Source organism: Diospyros lotus, chromosome 11, assembly GCF_014633365.1.
Source record: "Diospyros lotus cultivar Yz01 chromosome 11, ASM1463336v1, whole genome shotgun sequence".
Lineage (NCBI taxonomy): Eukaryota > Viridiplantae > Streptophyta > Magnoliopsida > Ericales > Ebenaceae > Diospyros > Diospyros lotus.
In genome coordinates this window covers 18,909,818-18,929,475 of record NC_068348.1, presented here as the reverse complement: position 1 = coordinate 18,929,475, position 19,658 = coordinate 18,909,818, and the positions used below count along the sequence as shown (strand labels likewise).

General features: G+C 37.4%; 1 protein-coding gene across 1 annotated transcript; it reads right to left on the bottom strand.

Annotated features, from left to right (window-relative positions):
* Positions 1–443: 443 nt before the first annotated feature.
* LOC127812586 (homeobox-leucine zipper protein HAT4-like) lies at positions 444–3,138 on the bottom strand. The gene is made up of 4 exons (XM_052353020.1): positions 2,805–3,138; positions 2,052–2,374; positions 1,879–1,958; positions 444–907 (listed from the first exon to the last, which is right to left on the bottom strand). The coding sequence occupies exons 1-4, from the start codon at positions 2,971–2,973 to the stop codon at positions 634–636; spliced, it is 846 nt and encodes a 281-aa protein (XP_052208980.1). The 5' UTR covers positions 2,974–3,138; the 3' UTR covers positions 444–633.
* Positions 3,139–19,658: the final 16,520 nt, after the last annotated feature.

The window sequence follows — 19,658 nt, the reverse complement described above, 5'->3', positions numbered from 1 at the left end:
AGAAAATGTCATAACATGTTATTAACCCATTATATATTTTGCTAAATTTGGGACTCTTGAGATGATCGCCTTGCACGACCCTTGTCGCTCATGCCCTCGCTTGCAATACGAGAATCGAACTCACGATCCACATTTTACATATTATTTGTTTGACCGCTTGACTTATACAGGAACGACTCTAAAGTGTCTTGTCAAGTATATAATATGAAAAGATGCTTTAATACCCCCCCCCCCCCCCCCCCCCAAGCGCCAGTGCATATATCTAGTCATGGTTGATATACTATTTTGATTTCTCTTTAGTTACATTAATATATCTCTTAAAAACATACCCTTAATTTCATGATATTAACCATATATATGAGAACCCTAATGTTACAAATACATACACAAACAGTATATAGGAAAGGTTAGCACAAGATTTTACTTTCTTTTTTCTCTACGTAGTTTCTTTTTTTTTTTTTTTTTCCTAAGAGATACTGTTTTCATCATTTGATGAAATTAACCCTTTAATATATATATATATATATAAATGAATACTCAAAAAAATATATTTTATACTGATCAGACATATGTAGACAAGAGGGAAAGCGACGCATTGGACAAGGAGATAAGAATTACGCCCATGGGATCGAATCAATGTTGGATGTCACCGAATGCGCGGAGTGGGATAGGCCAAGAGTTGATGGGGATGAAGGGTGCAACCGGGGCGGAGGGTGGCGGTGGCGCCACCCGTTGGCAGGAAGGGCACATGGTGAGAGTGGTGGGCGGCGCCATGTAAAACTGGGGCGACAGCTTCAAAACCCTCAGCTCCTGCACTTCCTTCTGTAGCCTCCGGTTCTCCTCCGTCAAGTTCTCGCAACACCTCTTCAGGAACTCGCAGTCCACCTCCGTTTGCTTCAACTTAGTCCTATATATTCCATCAAATATTTTTTTTATTATTTTTTGTAAATTATTTTTAATTTTGAAACCTAAATTAAATTTTTATTAGAAACCAAATGTATACCTTTTCTTTAGATAAACTATTGTTTGCCTAAAATATTTCTTAACCAGCATACATATAACATTTTAACTTAAAACAAATGGAGCCTTTTTTTGTAATTTTTTTCTTCCAACAATATTATTTTGGTAAAAGATTTTGTCTAAAATATCACTACAATAATGAAAATATTAAGAATTTTAAAACATAAATTTTCATAATAAGTCATTTATTTCAAAGTAATAGAATTCAAGATTATCATATTATTACAAAAATAAAGTTGCATTCTCCTTGTTATTTTTAAGTCATTTTTAGTTTTTAATTTTTTAAAACAATGAAAATACATTCTCTTTATTGTTTTTAAAATTGTATTTTTAAAAACAAAAAGAAATTATAAAAGAACTCAAAATAACAAAAAGTTATTTTGAGTGTTTTCGTTCAAAACAAAAATTAAATTCAAAACATATTTATTTATTCATATTTTATTATTGTAATGGGAAAAAATATTATAAAAATCATTAACTTTAAAATATATATATTTTTAATAATATATTAACATTAACTATTTCTAATTTACTAAATAATTAAATTTATTAAATAAAATATTATTAAAAAATTATTTTCAAAATTTCAAAGAAAACGTATTTTTTAATTTTTTGTTTTGAGAAATAATTTTTTAAAATGAAAAAAAGAACGTATTTTTAATTTTTTTAAAATAGACTATCAAAACTCAAAATTGAAAAGTAAAGAGAAGAACTCAGCTAATTTTGGTTAATTTTCTTATTTTAATATCATTCTTTTTTCTTCTTAATATATAATTATTTTACAAAGTTGAATTATTATTATTATTTGGATAAAAATACCACAATAAATGACCTTCTGGATCTATCATAATTAGTCACCTTGCCCTTCTGTTCTGAAACCACACCTCCACCTGACGAGGTCTGAGCCCAAGACGTTTAGCCAAAGCCAGCTTTTGCTTCTGCAAACACACGGACAAAATTTTCAGTGAATATATTACGAAGACTACCCCTGACCTCCATTGATGAGCTGCTGTACGTTACAGTGTCCTTACAGGGTTGAGAGTGTTGTGTTCTTTGAAGGTTTCTTCGAGAATGGTAGACTGCTCCTTGGAGAGGCGGAGCTTCTTCCTGGAGGTGTCGCCGTCTTCTTCGTCGCTGATGACTCCGCGAGAACTTGAAGCTCTCTCCATCTCGTGTTCGTCTCCGTTCGCCTCCCTCTCGCTTCTCTTACCGCTCATGCTCGAGATCGTGCTGATCGGAGACGAGACTCCGCCATCGTCCACCTCGCATTGATTCGCCGTCGACGGTGGCCGGTTTACGTCGATTCCCCTATGGAATGATCTGCTCTCCGCTCTGCATGCTTCCGAGTTCCGATCTGCATTTACAGAGTCAATTAGTGAAAATCGAAGCAACGTCCCATCGATTGAGGTGTATATATATGCAAAGGTTCAGATTCTGGAGTCAGTGTTCCGGTAAAACTTCTACTTCTCCGTGAAAACAGAGTTGAAACATTGAACAACTCCGATGATGAAGTGAGAGATCTGTAAAGAGAGAGTGCAGGAAAAGGTGAATAATCCTCCACTGCTGAAGCTTTGATTATTGGAATAGATGAACATGGCGAAATACAATAAATACAGCAAGAAAGCCGTGAAATAGTATACCAAAAGAAAAACGCTATGAAAAGACATGGATCAAACTCAGGAAGCAAGGAATTAACACTTTGAATGTAAATGCATGCAGATGAAGCAGATCCAAGATTCGCAGAACAGAGACGGAACAAAAGCTTGCGTATGAAGATCAAATACCTAGGGGGGCGAATTGCTCGATCCATGAGGATTTGTGAGGATTGAAATGAGCGGGAGGAGTCGGAGAAGAAGGGGCAGAAATCGGCAAGAGATCCGGATGTAGCGAACTCCGATTCACCGGAAAATTTAAGGCGAGACTCAAAGCCAGGTCTTCTTTCTCAACCACCATATTCCCAAACCTCCGACTCTGCCACGGCTGTTTGGGGCCCAAAAGTGAGAGAAAGAGAGGGTACAGGAACGGGCTTCTGAGACGGGGCGTGAGGGATTAAATAGAAAGAAGGGAGGCAGAGAGATGGTGTGCAGTATTATGCAGCAATCATGACAATAAGGGAGGGGGGAGGGGTATCAATAATCTCACATCAATCATATATCTTTTGTCCCCCCCCCCCCCCAAAAAAAATATATATATATATTTACCCAAAAACAATAATAAATTTTATTCTATACATGGGTAAGGCCTTGTTAGCAATTTGAAAGATAAAAATATACGTATTATTTGTTTTTATATATTTTAAATATAGTTAAAAATTTGATTAAACATTTGCCATACAAAAAAATAATTGAGATAAAATTAATTCGTATTTAATACGTTTTAATAAAATAAATTCGATAATAAAAATTTGATATATATATATATATGCATACAAATATATTTCTGATAAAAAAGTAAATAACTCATTAAATACAAAACATAATTCCATATTTTTATCAATATTACAAAATAAAAATTGTTAGATAATCCATTCATGTATGTACATAAATATATTCCTGTTAAATAAGCAAACAACTCATTAAACAAAAAAAAAAACATAATTCCACATTTCCACCAATATCACAAAATAAGAATTGTTATACAATACAAATACTCAAGTCAGTTCATTGCTTGAATAAAAAAAAAAAAATCATAATTAGATGATCAAGATATAACTGATTCAATGCCAAGTTTTCTATCAAGTCACGAAGTATCACTAATATAAATATTATCTGTTGCATTCTCCTCAAGACCTTCATCTACAACCTCCTTGAATCTTTCATTAAAATTTTCATCAAGTCTTTCATTAACATTTTCATCAAACTCTACAAGATTTTCAAGATCAATTGTTTTTCGTCTCTTACTTCAAGTTGGTCATACCTTATTTTCATATCATACATTAAAGATGAGTTAAGGTAAGCTGCAACTGCATGTATCTCATAAAGTATATTCTCCTTTCATCTTGTATCAGATAAGTCCTACAACTACATGTATTTGGAAAGATTAGTTTCACATTGTTGTTTGATTGCAGTTCTTGCTTTCTCCATTGCATCATAAATGTAGCCAGCAGTTAATCAATCACCATCAACTAATCGCAATGTTAAGCTCAATGATAAGTAAATATAATTTTGATGATAACAAAAATATTTTTATGATATAAATGTATTTTTTATTCATGCAAAATATAAATTTATTTTGAATTAAAAGTGGGTACGAAGAGTAAATTTATTTTAAATTAAAGGTGAATTGTCTTTAGACATATTTTCTTGTTTTGATCATTTATGTCTCAAAAGTTTATGTTTAAATTTTCATATCTTGATAAATGCATTTCTTACTCATGTATAAAGTAAATTTGTTTTGAATTAAAAAAGAATTATTTTGAGACATGTTTTCGCTTACTCATGCAAAAAATAAATTTATTTTGAATTAAAGGAGAATTGCTTTTAGACATATTTTCTTGTTTTAATCATTTATGTCTCAAAATCTTATATTTGAATTTTCAAATCTTGAATTAAAGGAGAATTATTTTTAGACATATTTTCTCTTACTCATGAAAAAAGTAAATTTATTTTGAATTAAAAGAGAATTGTTTTTAGACATGTTTTCTTGTTTTAATCATTTATGTCTTAAAAGTTTATATTTGAATTTTCAAATCTTGATTTCTCATGCAAAACGTAAATTTATTTTGAATTAAAGGTGAAATATATATGTTTTCTTATTGTTTGAAAAAACCAAAACATTTTTTGAATTTCAAACTTCATATTAACCTTTTCTTTAATGGCTAGTGTGTTTGGAAGATGTGTATATATATATATATATAGGGTAAGTATGGAGGCTCAATGTGTAGAACAAACTTGATAGAACATTCAAACAAGAAGGAGAATGTTCGAAGTGCTGGAAATGTGCTGGCTAGTGGAATTCTCAACCGTTGGTGACTTGTTTGTAATTGTCTCTAGTTGTAAGTTTATTATTTTTACTCACTTGTTGTGTGAAGGGATTATATTTGCTAGTAGTGTGCTAGTGGTTCTTGCTTGGACAAGGGATTGTATGTTGGTTCTAGTTCTAATTAAAAACTTGTGTTGGTTCTAGCTCCAATTAAAAGTTAGTGTTGATTCTTCCTAGCTAGTGGAACCTCAAGCTAAGTCTTGAAAGAGAGGATTAGGCTCTTTAGAGCCAAACCTCTATAAATTTCTCTTGTTCCTTGTGGTTGTGTGATTTTATTATTATTAATCTTATTGCAATCATCACATATTAAGATCACAAATTTAAGAGTTTTCAAAAGAGTTAAAATTATTAATTTCTTTGAAAAACCTAATTCATCCATTTCTTGGGTATTTTTTTGGGCAACACGCAATATTCTAACAAGAGACTCTAAGGCAAATATAACCTATTTTCCTTCTTTCCAAGATTCAGTACCTTGAATTATGTCTTTCACATTTTGTGTCATTGCTTCTTTGCTATATGACAAGTTTCTCCATATAGCTTATGTAATTAAGTTTCTCAAGCCATCTTTAGCTTCTAAAACAAATGAAGCATTAGAAAATGAGAAACAAGCTTAGTTTTGGAATATCTTCTCAAATCCTTATGTGTATGTTCCCTCATTAAACTTAAAACAATGGTATGCCTATACATATAATCCACAATCTCCTTTATCTCATCAAGTACCTTGCTTACCCATTAAACCTAATTATAAATATCTTTGAAAAGTAATTGAACTCCATGGGTTGCACACTTTGTTTTGTATATGTGAGGATAACTTATCATTGTCATATCACCAGGAACTCCAATATTTGGAAGCATTGTTTGTGATAATTTGAACTATATTCTTAGATCCAATCTCCTCAATGACAGATACAAGTAGATTTCTACAAAAAAAATCACTCTTTCTATGACTCGACCTTCCAAAAGACTTTAAAAAGACAAACACTTTCAAAGAATAAGCAACCACATTGATAAATGAGTGATCTTTCATTTCTGTCCAAATATCATACATTAATGTGCATCTTGATAAACTCCACGATTCTTTCACTTTATCTACATAATTTTTAACTATTATTTTTTTATTTATTTCTAATTAGTTCTTAGAGTAGAATAACTTAGTAACGAATATCCAATACCAAAGTCAGAAATAACCTTAATCATCTCAATAAAAGCAAGTGTTTGAATAACATTAAAAGAAATATTATTAAAAAAATGCTTAGCTATTTTCATGTCCACCATAACCTTATCCTTTTTTCTTTTTTCTTTTTTTTTTGTATATGGTAGGAATTCAAGTTTGTTGTAAACTTGACAAAATTTCTTAACTAGTTCCATTCCATACTCCATTTAATTTGACACTTTCAACAGATAATTTTACCTTTTTACTATCACCCCCAATAGCAATAACAGCTAGAGCTTGTACCTCATCTAGAACACTTGCACAAACCATAACATCAAGCCTTGTTTGGCCAGATAAATGTAATTTTACTCGAGATATATCACCAGGATACTCTTTTTGGCAAAATTTACATTTGAATCGCCGGTTCAGAGGTTCAAATTATCAACATACTCCCAAAATTTGTCTCTTTGTCTCATTTCCTACATATAGTTTCATTTCATTTACTAATATGCATAACCATTAATTAACAAAAATTAACATGTATAAGCAAAAACAAATTTATCAAAAATTATATAATTAAAAAAACAAGCAACATGTGAGGGCCCACTCCCAAAAATCCCAGCTAGCATAGGAATCCAAGATGATGTCCCCGCAAAATTAGTATATATAAAAATCCAACATAAATATAATTACATTTCACAGCTTACTCACTAGCAATAGGAGCTAAAACAAAAAATTTAATCTTCATTCATTTAATAATCTCTTTAGGGCTTAATCTCCCGTACATCCCAAAAAGAAAAGGGCAATGAAATTTGAATACAAAATAAATTCTTTTCACATGTGTAATATCCAAAAAATTTTAAAAGACTCAAAAGTAATTTTAATTTGGGTCATAGGTGAAATTTTCAAAAGATTTGGGACTTAAGTATAATCTATTACAGTTATCAGTACCGAATCAACTGTAGGGAGTACCTTGGAGCATAAATATCTAAGAAAATGATATGGTATTGACGAGCATTTTGAGACGTGATTTATAACATTGAAAAAGGTCAAATCAGATACAGTTTTCGGTATAACTGTAATTCATGCTGAAAAATTGAATTATCCTAGGGGACCTCTGAGAAGTCAACGAAACCCTGAGGGGGCTTCAGTTTTACATATGTAAGGATCAACTCTAAGGTGGTTTTGGAGTGAAACAATAGCCCAATAAGGACACGGGGGCAAAATCATCCTTATCGAGTAAGTCATGAGTTATTAATTTTGCATTTTCAGTATCGTAAGGCAAATTAATTTGATGTTTAAGGGTATAATTGTAATTAAAGAATTACCCAAGTGAAATTAAGATGAAATTTGAGATTTAAACGTGTAATTTTTCTATATTATAGTGTAATATATATATACATGTGCACATGTGTGCAAGGTGGCTAGCTTTTATAAGCTTCGAGATTGAGCTTCTGCAAGCTTAGTGGTTAAATTTGCTTCAATGAGTGGTGGCCAAGGCAGGTTTGAGGTGGTGGGATGCCTATAAATAGAGGAAGAATGAAAGTAAAATGGAAAATGATGATGCAGAGCCGATCACCTTCTTCTGTCTCGAACCAAGTACCTGCAAAAAGGGTGGGGACTTGCTCCCCGTGAGCCCTCTGACGCTCAAGTCAGTTCATAGGGTTTTCGAGGAGTATAATAGTCATGGAAGATAATAAAAGAAGAGTCTCTTAGGAATCAGATCCCATACCTGTAGAGGTTGTCCTTTATTTATAGATGTCCCATGATCTTTCTAATAGGAGATAAGATACCTTTCAAAAACAGAGGTTGATCCACTTTCCATGGGGGGAGAAGATAACCTTCACCAATGGAGATAATTCTTGGGATGTTGGAGATATTCTTGGTTGACTGAATCTTCCTCTCTATCTCTTCCAGTTCAAAATCATAATAAAGATTATTAAGATAAGTAGAGCTCCTAAGATTTGACATGTGGCGATCGCATATTGGCCTTTACTGGCACACATGGCTCCAAGTTAATGGTAACCTCCCAGGAGTAGTACAGTAAAATTGCCCCCTGCAAATATTCCCTCATCACTTGCCCCCCACTCCTTGAGCTGATCAAGCAAGGAGTTTGGGCAGCTGAAGGAGTAGTTGTCATTGTTTTTCTGAATCTGTGTAAAAAAGTTCTACTAAAAATTGGGTTAGCAGTCTCAGATGCTGAATTCGCTTTTTAAGTCTTCCAGTGCCCTTTCACTCTTCCCATGCAGAGGGTGATTAGGTCGCTCGAGGTGATAGAGACGTTCGGGGATTTTCCTATGGTAGAAAGGGAACAACTCTTAAATTAGTACATATATATATTTTTATCATTATTTTTGGCCAAGGCCGCGTGCCTTATCTTCGGGGCCGCTGGCCGAGGTCGCGTGCCTTATCTTCGGGGGCCACTGGCCGAGGTTATGGTGGTCGAGGCCGCGTGCCTTATCTTTGGGGCCGCTGGCCGAGGCTACGTGCCTCATCTTCGTGGGCCGTTGGGCGAGGCTGCTTGCCTCGTCTTTGGGGCCGCTGGCCGAGGCTACTTGCCTCGTCTTCGGGGCCGCTGGCCGAGGCTGCTTGCCTCGTCTTCGTGGGCTGCTGGCTGAGGCTGTGGTGGCCGAGGTTTCCCTCTTTCGCTTGCTTTCTAGAGCTCATAAAATCTTGGCCCTTAACCATTTAGGTGTAATAGGATAAGCTCTACTATCCCGATAAGATAGCTTTTTCATGTAGCGCTGCTTACTTAACGAGAATCTTGATCTTTCGGCTTTCGTTAGAGGTTCTTTTTGAACCGGGGGGGTTACATCCAACCTTCTTTTTGTTTTGGGAGTGATTCCTGGAATTGATTCGTTAATTATTAGGGGTGGTCCCTTTGAGCCTCCGATGGTCGAGGTTCGTGGCTCCGAACTCGTTCCTTAATTATTAGGGGCGGTCCCCTTTGATTCTTTGGTGGTTGAGATGCGTAGCCTCGAACTCATTTCTTAATTATTAGGGGTGGTCCCCTTTGATTTTGAGTTGTCAAGTGTTTCGAGGATCATATGTGATCCTTTTGTCTTGAGTTGTTGGGGGTTCGGGGCCCCCCAAGGATCACATCTGATCCTTTATTTTTGAGTGTTCGGGGGTTCGGGGCCCCCCGAGGATCACATCTGATCCTTTGTTTTTTGAGTGTTCGGGGGTTCGGGGCCCCCTGAGGATCACATCTGATCCTTTATTTTTGCGTTGTCGAGGCCTTTTGGACCCTCGATCTTCGTGTGCACATGCTAGCTTGGATTTGTAGTTGATGACCGAGATTTTAAAGAATATTTGATATTTTATTTTCACAGTTCGACGAAATGTCTACGTTCGCAATCAGAGTGAGTTTTGTTTTCGCGGTTCGACATAACGTCTACGTCCGCAATTAAAGAATAATAATATTTTATTTCTGCGGTTCGGCGTAACGCCTACGTCTATAATTAGAGTGAGTTTTGTTTTCGCGGTTCGACATAACGTCTACGTCCGCAATTAAAGAATAATAATATTTTATTTCCGCAGTTCGGCGTAATGCCTACGTCCGCAATCAGAGTGAGTTTTGTTTTCGCGGTTCGACATAACGTCTACGTCCGCAATTAAAGAATAATAATATTTTATTTCCGCGGTTCAGCGTAACGCCTACGTCCGCATGTGTTCAGGGCGAGTCATTCATCTGTTAACGTTATTAATCCCGAACATTTTAACAAAATTAATTAAAATTCAAATTATTAGAGCCTAAAGAAATTAATTAATTAAACCTAGAAGAAGAAAAACTCCTCTCCCAATTTGGCACAGATCTGAAACTGGATCTAGATTTGCTTACCCGTTTGCTCATTGCATGGCCATGTCTGCCCCCTTCTGTGCATGGCTTGGGTGAGCCTTCTGTGGATGAGGCCACCAGCCACTTGGGGCTGGCTTGCTGCTTGAAGCTGGATGCGTTTGTCCTCAATTCTCCACTTCCTTCCCTTTGTTCTATTAAATAAATATTAATCTCCTCCAATTGTCGCTTAATTCCACCGCCTCCTTTCTTTATTATATTCTGCCACTGTTTCCAATTTCCCCCCCTTGGGTACTCTGCTTCTTCTTCAATTTGAGCTATCATCCACCGCTGCCGCCATGAAGGAATAACCTCCAAGAAATCGGTGTGGAGAAATAGAAATCCCCAAAATCTCTTAAATATGTCATATGGCATGCGACAACTTGCCCAGCATCGATATCCTCAATAGGTGGAAGATCTGTGGGTCATCTTACTTGGTGGGTCTAGAACTTCGATCCAACCCGAAATATAAATCAGTGATCGAGTCGGCTTCGACCGGATAATTCGTAGTATAGTGAATTTAAAAAGACTTGGTGAAGCATAGGGCCGATTTGCGATCTTTGATTCTTCGTTGCTATTACTTGATGTAACCGCGTAGCTATATTTGAATATGAAGAGTAAATGGTTGTGATTTGCACAAACAGAGCCCTCTTTGGAAGACTATAAGAAGCGAGAGGGCAGAGGCTCCTTTTGACCAATTTCGACTAAGCGCCGTAAGCTTGCAAAATTTACAAAGGGTCCGTTCATGGCTGCTTTTTAATGGGTCTCTACCTTTTTTGGCCAAATCTCTCCGCCTGGATCTTATAATATAGAATATAATATATGTGGTTCAGCCTTTTTCTTGCCTCCCAAAAGCTTCCTCCAATCTCCAGAAGCTCTCATAATAATACTATAATATGTATATATATATATAGGTACATATTCATGTAATATAACAAGCAGTGGCATCTTTTTCCCAGCTTCCATGAAAAGCTCTATAATGCCTATTTATTTTTTCTCTCTTTCTGCCAAGCTTCAACACGAAGCTTCTTCATACAACACGCATATATATAGAGAGAGAGAGAGAGATATAGAGAGAGAGATTTCTCTGCCCCTTTTCTTTCAATTATTTTTTTTAAATAAAATAATAATTGAAAAACAAAACAGGGAGATATATAAATATTAACGGAAGAACATACCATTAATGCGATTATTGCAAATATGTAATGCTTTCTTTCTCAATTGATTTGATTTGGCTTCATGCGGCTTGAGATTGTGCTTGGTAGACAGAAAGAAAAGATGAGGGCCCCACGGTGGGCGCCAATTGATGATGTAGAGCCGATCACCTTCTTCTGTCTCGAACCAAGTACCTGCAAAAAGGGTGGGGACTTGCTCTCCGTGATCCCTCCGACGCTCAAGTCAGTTCATAGGGTTTTCGAAGAGTATAATAGTCATGGAAGATAATAAAAGAAGAGTCCCTTAGGAATCAGATCCCATACCTGTAGAGGTTGTCCTCTATTTATAGATGCCCCGTGATCTTTCCAATAGGAGATAAGATACCTTTCAAAAACAGAGACTGATCCACTTTCCATGGGGAGAGAAGATAACCTTCACCAATGGAGATAATTCTTGGGATGTTGGAGATATTCTTGGTTGACTGAATCTTTCTCTCTATCTCTTCCAATTCAAAATCATAATAAAGATTATAAAGATAAGTAGAGCTCCTAAGATTTGACATGTGGCGATCGCATATTGGCCTTTACTGGCACACATGGCTCCAAGTTAATGGTAACCTCCCAGGGGTAGTATAGTAAAATTGCCCCCTGTAAATATTCCCTCATCAGAAAAAAAATGAAGTGAAGATGGAGAAGAAGCAAATAGTTGTTGTGCAAATCAAAGGAAGCAAGCAAAGGGTCGAGAGATCGAGGGAGAGCTGGGAGTTGATGCTGGTGGCCAAAGACAGCCAAGAGGATGGCCAGAACGTGCCACAACAGCAAGCTGCGGCCATAGTCGCGAGTTTACAGCGGCTAGGCAGCACCAAGCAGCGGCCGGTAAGGGACGAGGTGATGGTCACAAGGCCGGCGGCAGCCAATGAAGGGCCAAGCAGTGGTGGCTACAAGGTTGTGCGCTGGAAAAGTAGAGAGGGAAGAAGAATGAGAAAAATAAAGATAAAAAGAAAAGAAAATGAGAAAAATGTGGAAAAATAGGGAAAAGTTTTCGAAATTTTTCAAAAAATTCTATGAATTAATTTTGGAGCTAAAGGAGCATGCCAAAGCTAGGAAATTGTTCGAGCACGCATTTTGAGGTCAAGGCACACATACCAAGGAAGCATGTGAGGCTAAGTTAAGGTGAGTGGTTTAATGTAGCACTTGGTTTTGGTTTATTATAAATGATTTTGGTGACTCATGGTTGGTTAGTGAGTGGTTTTACCCTCCAAACCTGTGGCTCGTGCTTGGTTAGTAGGCGGTTTTACCCTCCAAACCTTGCATTATGTCTTGTGAGTACTTCGCCAAATTAATTGATTCAACAGCATATTGAGCTTATTATATTCTGTACATAATGCATCAACTAAGTATGTTTCATAAAAATGTATGGCATGTTGTTTTTCATGGCATTGATATGTTTGAAATCATGTCATGTCATAATGGTCGGGATGGGGTCTTCTTGAGGATATCGCTACATTAATCCCGCTAGAGCTGTGGAATGGAGTTTTCCACGAGTGACCGCCGATATGCACCCTGGGAATTAAGTATGCTGAGGTGTTTTCTCAGGATTGACGTGTTTATTTATATATGTCATGCTCATGATCATACATGCATTCTATAAATCTATTTTGTGCATCACTTAGATGTTTCAACATCTAATCGAGATTGTGCCTCTAGAACATTCAAACATTCCAGATAAAAATTGTAGCAAGGGTAAAGGCATGGCCATTTGAGGACCGTCGGAGAGTGCGAGCGTAATAGTTACTAGTTATATTTTTCAAGTCATATAATCCTTATTTGATTTAGAAGTCAATGTGTTTGAACGATTGTGGTAATCTATGATATTTAGATCTTGTTATCTTCGTTGCGTAATGATATGTCTTACTTAGCTTAAGTCTATTAAACTTATTAGTTAAGTGGGCAAGACTAGGGTTCTGGGATTTTGTATGCATGTGAAGATTGTTCTTTGAAACACCGTGTGTGTTAAACTTATGTATAGCAGAAAAAAAATCCCGATAAACCCTTATAATGGCACGTCCAGCGAGGCGAGGTGTTAACATGCCCTTAAACCCCCCCCCCCCCCCCCCAAGGACCTTTTCGGTAAGGGCTCTAGCTTCTAGCTCCAGTGGACTCACCCTTGACTATCACATTTCCCTTACCTGGAATGATGTGAAAGCAAGAATGAACCACAAGGCTTGGTAAGTATAATATAAAGTAAGTGATACCGATATGAATTAGGGCATGAATAATAGGAAATGAAGTAGAACAACACTACTTGCAACAATTATATAATTCCCCATCATGATTCAACCCATCATATATCCATGCCATGCTTCTTAGAACCATAAATTCATGCACTCATTTAGTTGTTCATACGCGACCCTATATACATGCATATATCCGCATACAATCACATTGTGAATATGAGAATGTAAACACACTCATAGGTACACACATACTCACAATATAATATAATATTATATGTATAGGTACATGCTTAATAGCTTTTTCTTCAACCCAGCATCCCCGGGAAGCCTTCATATGTAATATGCATATATATATATATATATATATGAATGAAATAATTCTTACTTTTGGGGTTGATTTTTCAGCAAGCTTCTCTTTATAACGTAATATATACACGTAAGAAGGCTTTCTGCCCCTTCTTCTATGAAAAGCTCATTAATCTTATTATCACATACGTGTAATGCCTTCTTTTCCAGTTGATTTGATTTGGCTTCATGTGGATTGAGATTGTACTTGGCGGACAGAAAGAAAAGACGACGGGCCCGACGGTAGGTACCAATTGATGATGCAGAGCCGATCACCTTCTTCTGTCTCAGACCAAGTATTGATGATGCAGAGCCGATCACCTTCTTTTGTCTCGGACCAAATACTTGCAAAAAGGATGGGGACTTGCTCCCCGTGATCCCTCCGACGTTTAAGTCAGTTCATAGGGTTATAAATTGGAGATAGTAAAAACAAATAGAAAAGTCCCATCGGGGTCAGACCCCTATACCTGTAGAGGTTGTCCTCTATTTATAGATGTCCATTGGCCTTTTCCTTAAGAGATAAGATATCTTTCAAAAATAGAGGTCGATCCCCTTTCCATGGGGAGAAAAGATAATATTCCCTAATAAAGATAATTCTTGGGATTTTGGAGATATTATTGGTTGACTGAATCTTCTTCTCTATCTCTTTCCAGTTCAAAATCATAATAGAGATTGTAAAGACACGTGGGGCTCCTAGGACTTGATACGTGGCGATTGCATATTGGCTTTTCCTAGCACACATGGCTCCAACTTAATGGTAACCTCCCAGGGGTAGTACAGTAAAATTGCCCCCTATAAATATTCCCTCATCACTTGCCCCCCACTCCTTGAGCTGATCAAGTGAGGAGGTTGGGCAGCTAAAGGAGTAGTCGTCATTGTTTTGCTGAGCCTCTGCAAAAAAGTTCTACTAAAAATTGGGTTAGTAGTCTCGGATGCAGAATTCTCTTTTCAAGTCTCCCAGTGCCCTTTCACTCTTCCCATGCAGAGGGTGGTTAGGTCACTTGAGGTGATAGAGATGTTCGGGGATTTTCCTATGGTAGAGAGGGGCCAGCTCTCAAATTAGCACACACATATATATTTTTATTGTTATTTTTGGCCTAGGGCTGAGGCCATGCTGGCTGAGGCTGCGTGCCTCGGCTTTGGGGGCCTAGGGCCGAGGCTATGTTGGTTGAGGCCGCGCACCTCATCTTCGGGGGCCGTTGGATGAGGCTGTGGTAGCCGAGGCTGCGTGCCTTATCTTCAGGGCTACTGGCTGAGGCTGCGTGCCTCATCTTCGGAGCCGCTTGGCCGAAGCTGTGGTGGCTGAGATTTCTCTCTTTCGTTTGCTTTCCAAAGCTCATAAAATCTTGGCCCTTAACCATTTAGGTGTACTAGGATAAGCTCTACTATCTCGATGAGGCAACTTTTCATGTAGCGCTGATTATGTGTATGTACACATATGAAAATGGTCTATGTATAACTGAAACGGATAGTATGTGATGATTATGATCTTGACAAATGTTACTAACCATTGAGGAGCCTTGATGGCAGGATAGGTTACGTGTTACTAGAGGATATTCTTGGTAATCACAATAGCGGTATGTGGTTTCTTGAGGTATGCTTGGTGTTATGTTGGTTTTACTAATCTTGAGTTTTGACAACAAGATAGGTTACACGTTGATCGAGGTAACTTGGTGAGTGAGTAAGTTGGAATGAAATGCAAGTAAGTATCGTATTTTATCTGATGGTCTAATTATTTTGTGCATTGGGAGATTTGTTAATATTGGTCCATAGGACCCTATGCCAATTTGAAGATTTAATGGGTGTGATGGGTTGTTGCTTTGTCTATGTGTATTTATGGGATAAGCAACGACAAGAGATATGATAGTTACCGAGTAATACTAACCTTTGGGATTCCTTGGTAATAGGTTGAGTTACATGGCTTACCTTTGAGGATCTTGGAAGATGAAACGGTGGTATGAAACGTTATGGAATTTACTTGATGTTATTAATCTTTGAACTTTGATGACAGGGTAGGTTATGGAATCATTTGAGAGGCATAGACGGTCGTTGGCATAATCTAATGAGTATGTAAGTTGGGGGTGTGATACAAGTAAGTACTCTAATTGTGTGATGGACTGAACCCCCTTTTGCTATTATTTTGGGTGACTCATTGGATTTTAGGAAAAAAATGGATAAGGCCTCGTAACCATTTTTTGGGAATTTGATGGTTGAGGTTTTCTTAAATGTTAGTGAGGAAATGAGGAATTGGGAGACATTCTCATTTATGGTTGCTAGAATCTCGTATTAATGATGATGTGTTGCAAAAGTTTGGTAATGACCATTGGAGAATGCTCCAGTGTTTCTATTGTTGCGAGGAGTTTTGATAATAAGTATTTTGGGGACCTATTGAGTCTTGGAGATATATATATATATATATATATATGGTTCATTAGAATCCTGTGTAACGACTATTTTGCAGGAACTTGATAAATCTGGAATCTGGAGGATTCTAGGAATTTTGGAATTTGGGACCTATGATTATGGACTTGAGGTAAGTCCAGTAATTCTTATATCAATCTTGAGGATATTTGGGTGATGATAACCTAGGATTGATGGTCAAATAGACTCGCGAAGAATCCTGGAAATCCTATGGTTCTTGGGCTACGATTTACCAGTTGATTGTGGATAGTTGGAGACCATTGGGGAGACTAACTAGACTTTGAGGATGTTTGATTCACGATTCATTGGAAATGTTTTGCAGGTATCTGATGGCTTCAAAATTTTGAGGACTTTAGATAGCAAGTGCTCGGGAAATTGTTTGGATTAAGGTTACGAACCTGATAAAGGTTTGGTAAGTACCTAGTTTGTGAAAATCCTAATACATAGTGCAGATATGGATATCTGGAATTTATTAGATTAATGGCAAAAACTTAATGTTCTCAAAAATTTGGGAGAATACACAACTTGGGAACTCAAGGAAGAAACCTTAAGTCAAAGGGTAATGTCCCTGATGCCAAGATTGATTGCCTATTAAGAATAATAGAGTTGCAAGACGATTATGGGACATGGGAAAGGTTTCAAGGGTAAGTTGTAATAACCTAGATTTTTGGGAATAGTAGGGTGATTAATTTATGGTTTACCAATGATTAATTGGTTATGAATCTTTCTGGAATTATTTTACTGATGAGGTTTGAGTATTGATCGTACAATTTTGAGTATGACTGTTCCAGGCAAGAAGTGCTCGAGGCTTGGGACAAGACATGGCCTGGGAATCTAAGGAAGGAAACTTCAAACCAAAAGGTAACTATCCCAGTTCTTTTATTTTGGAAAATCTTGCAAGTTCGGAACCTTGGTTGGGGACCAAACGGGAGACCAAAGAGTGTTATACTTGAGAAAAGGGGTGACTGCTAACCCGGGATTGTCTAAAGGGTTTAGGTTGTCCTTTTCGGGAGACCTATGGTGGACATTATGAATTTTGGTAATGCCATTTGAGTTGGCCAACCCTTATGGGGTTGAAAGTAAGTCAGCGAGGGTACCAGGAGTCATGACTACTACATCGTGTGCTAGCGGGCTTGGGAATTAGGAGGTTTGGGAAATGGGTGGTGGAACTGTGATTGCATACATGGGTCGAGGTAGGTCATAACCATGGGTGGAATGCTTCCCAGTGTAGGCATATGTGTGATATGGGCTTGCTTAGGAAAGTGTGTTTCCCAGGATAGCAAGCATGGGGATATGTGTGTTCCCCAGATTTGGCCTTGGGAAGGGAGATTTATTCTGGTTATTGACTTGACCTTCGGTTTAGTGTGCGAATTATTATACACCCCAGCTATTGTGAGCAATTGGCTCTGATCTGAATCTGGCCCAAGCACAAATGTTGATGTGGTAGTGAGAATGTTTTGGCAGAGCTATCTGTGTGAAAGGTTCGAGGTCTTCATGATTGCTTGAGGAGCATGTTCTTTCAGAGGGATTTGAATGCAGGGTAACGACGGTGGATAGAGTTATTGAAGGATTGTGGTTGTGTGATCCAGTACCATCTCGTGAAGATGAACGTAGTGGCCAGTGAGTCCGCTTTTATAGCCTGTTCTAAGTGAACGTGGTGGCTAATGCGGGAATGAGCCTGTTCTATTGACCCGAGAGTGGGGACTAGTGGAGGCTTTTAGCCTATGACATTGGATGTGATTCCTGATGAAACGTCTATTTATGTCACTAGCCTGGTGATTCACTCCCATCTGGTGAACGGGTTTGGCAAGCTATTTAGAAGACTCGAATGTGTGGTCATGGGAAATGGGTCAAACCCTGGTTTTTGATTTTGGGGAGAATACTATGATTTTTATTCGAATTTTGTGCCTGAGGCCAAGAGTTAAGGCAAACCATATTGATCGAGGCGGCCAAGTAAATCATCGACCTCGAAGTGAGATTTGAGGAGTAAAATGATATTTCTTGGTGAAGGGATTTTCTTCAGGGAATAGATTCTGAGTGAGCTATGAAGAGAAATTTCGGGGACGAAATTTATTTTAAGGGGGGGAAGATGTAATACCCCAAAATTTTATGTAAAGGTTGGATGATGCAATAAAGTGTTTTAAATGGAAGTTTTGAATTTAAGTGTAAATGGAAAATGGTTTAGGATCTAAATGCAAATATCAAAGGATAACTTCTCCAACAATAAGAATATTGCAATGATAAATGCTTATTTATGAAGGTTTGAGTTGGAGAAATTAGATTGGAGGGTTAATTTAAAAGTCCTAAAGCTTATGATGATAATACTTACTTTCACCCTTAAAGTCAAAGTGAAGAAAACTTGGAAGAATTCTATCGGCTCACCAAAGCAAATGGATAAGAAGGGTTGTCTTGGAGGCCACGTTAGGAGCAATTGGAGGCATGAGATTGGAAGAATGAAAGGCTTCTAAAGGAAGGAAGAATCAAGTGGAAAGAATTTCAAAGATAAGCCATCATTACTAGGGAAGAAAAGTAGATAACTTAAAGGCTAAGTGTGATCTTGAAACTTGGAAGATTTGTATTTGGCTTGCAAAAGAAGAGAATGATAGAGCTTATCCTAAAGCCACGTGAGAGAATATTTGGAAGTTTAAGATTGGAAGAAAGGAGAAGCTTGAATAGAAAGATAAAATATTCAAAGGTTGTAATGATGGATTTTTACCCAAAAGTCTTGGAATGACATAATTTTGAAGACTTGACTTGGAAGACTTAATTTGGAAGACTTATCAACATAGTGAAGGCTTATTGAAGAAGCCTTAAGGTGGAAGAATGGTATTGGTTGATTTTAATTCAAAGTCTTAAACCATGATTACCTTTATCCTTAATTCACAAGTAAATGAAGTTGGAAGCATGCTATTGGCTCATTAAAAGTAAGGATAAGATGCGAAGGCACGTAAGGGCAAATGGAAGGAGTGGATTGGGAGAGAAAAGACTTACAAGGGAAGAAAGAAAAAGCAAAGGAGAAAGGAAAGAAAGCAAGTGCAAGAAAAAGAAAAGAAAGCTAAAAGGTAAGTCACTTTTCTTTCTGTAGGATCATAGTACATTGAAAGGGGAGTCCGTAGGTTCAAACGGAAGTCAAATCGAAGTTAAAATGAAGGAGTTATGGCCGTTTTAATTTTGGGTTGCAAAATAGAGAAGGGGTAGCGCGTGGCCACCCTTCCGAGGGCCCGTAAGGGCGCATCCGACCTCCGTTTAGCCTGAAATTTTCACCGTTGTTCTCCTATTCTAATTACCTACAACCCTGTGTAGAAATATTTGAGGTTGGTTCACTGAAATCTATGATTTCTGCAGAAACAACCCTAGTGCTCGAACCGGGCTATAAACCGTGCTATTGAAGGGAAAACGATCAAGGTGAGTGATTCCTGCATGTTTTGTGACACTTTGAGCACTTGTTGCTTCACTTGTGTGTGGATGATGGATTGCATATCATGCCTTGGTGGTTTACATATCATATTTTC

Bases quoted from the DNA above. Each gene is read 5' to 3' on its own strand.
- LOC127812586 (XM_052353020.1), bottom strand. From the start codon at position 2,973: ATGGTGGTTGAGAAAGAAGACCTGGCTTTGAGTCTCGCCTTAAATTTT. The intron at 2,375-2,804 runs GTATTTGATCTT...CTGTAAATGCAG, and splicing joins CGAGCAATTCGCCCCCCTAG to ATCGGAACTCGGAAGCATGC. The intron at 1,959-2,051 runs GTAAGGACACTG...GTGTGTTTGCAG, and splicing joins AACACAACACTCTCAACCCT to AAGCAAAAGCTGGCTTTGGC.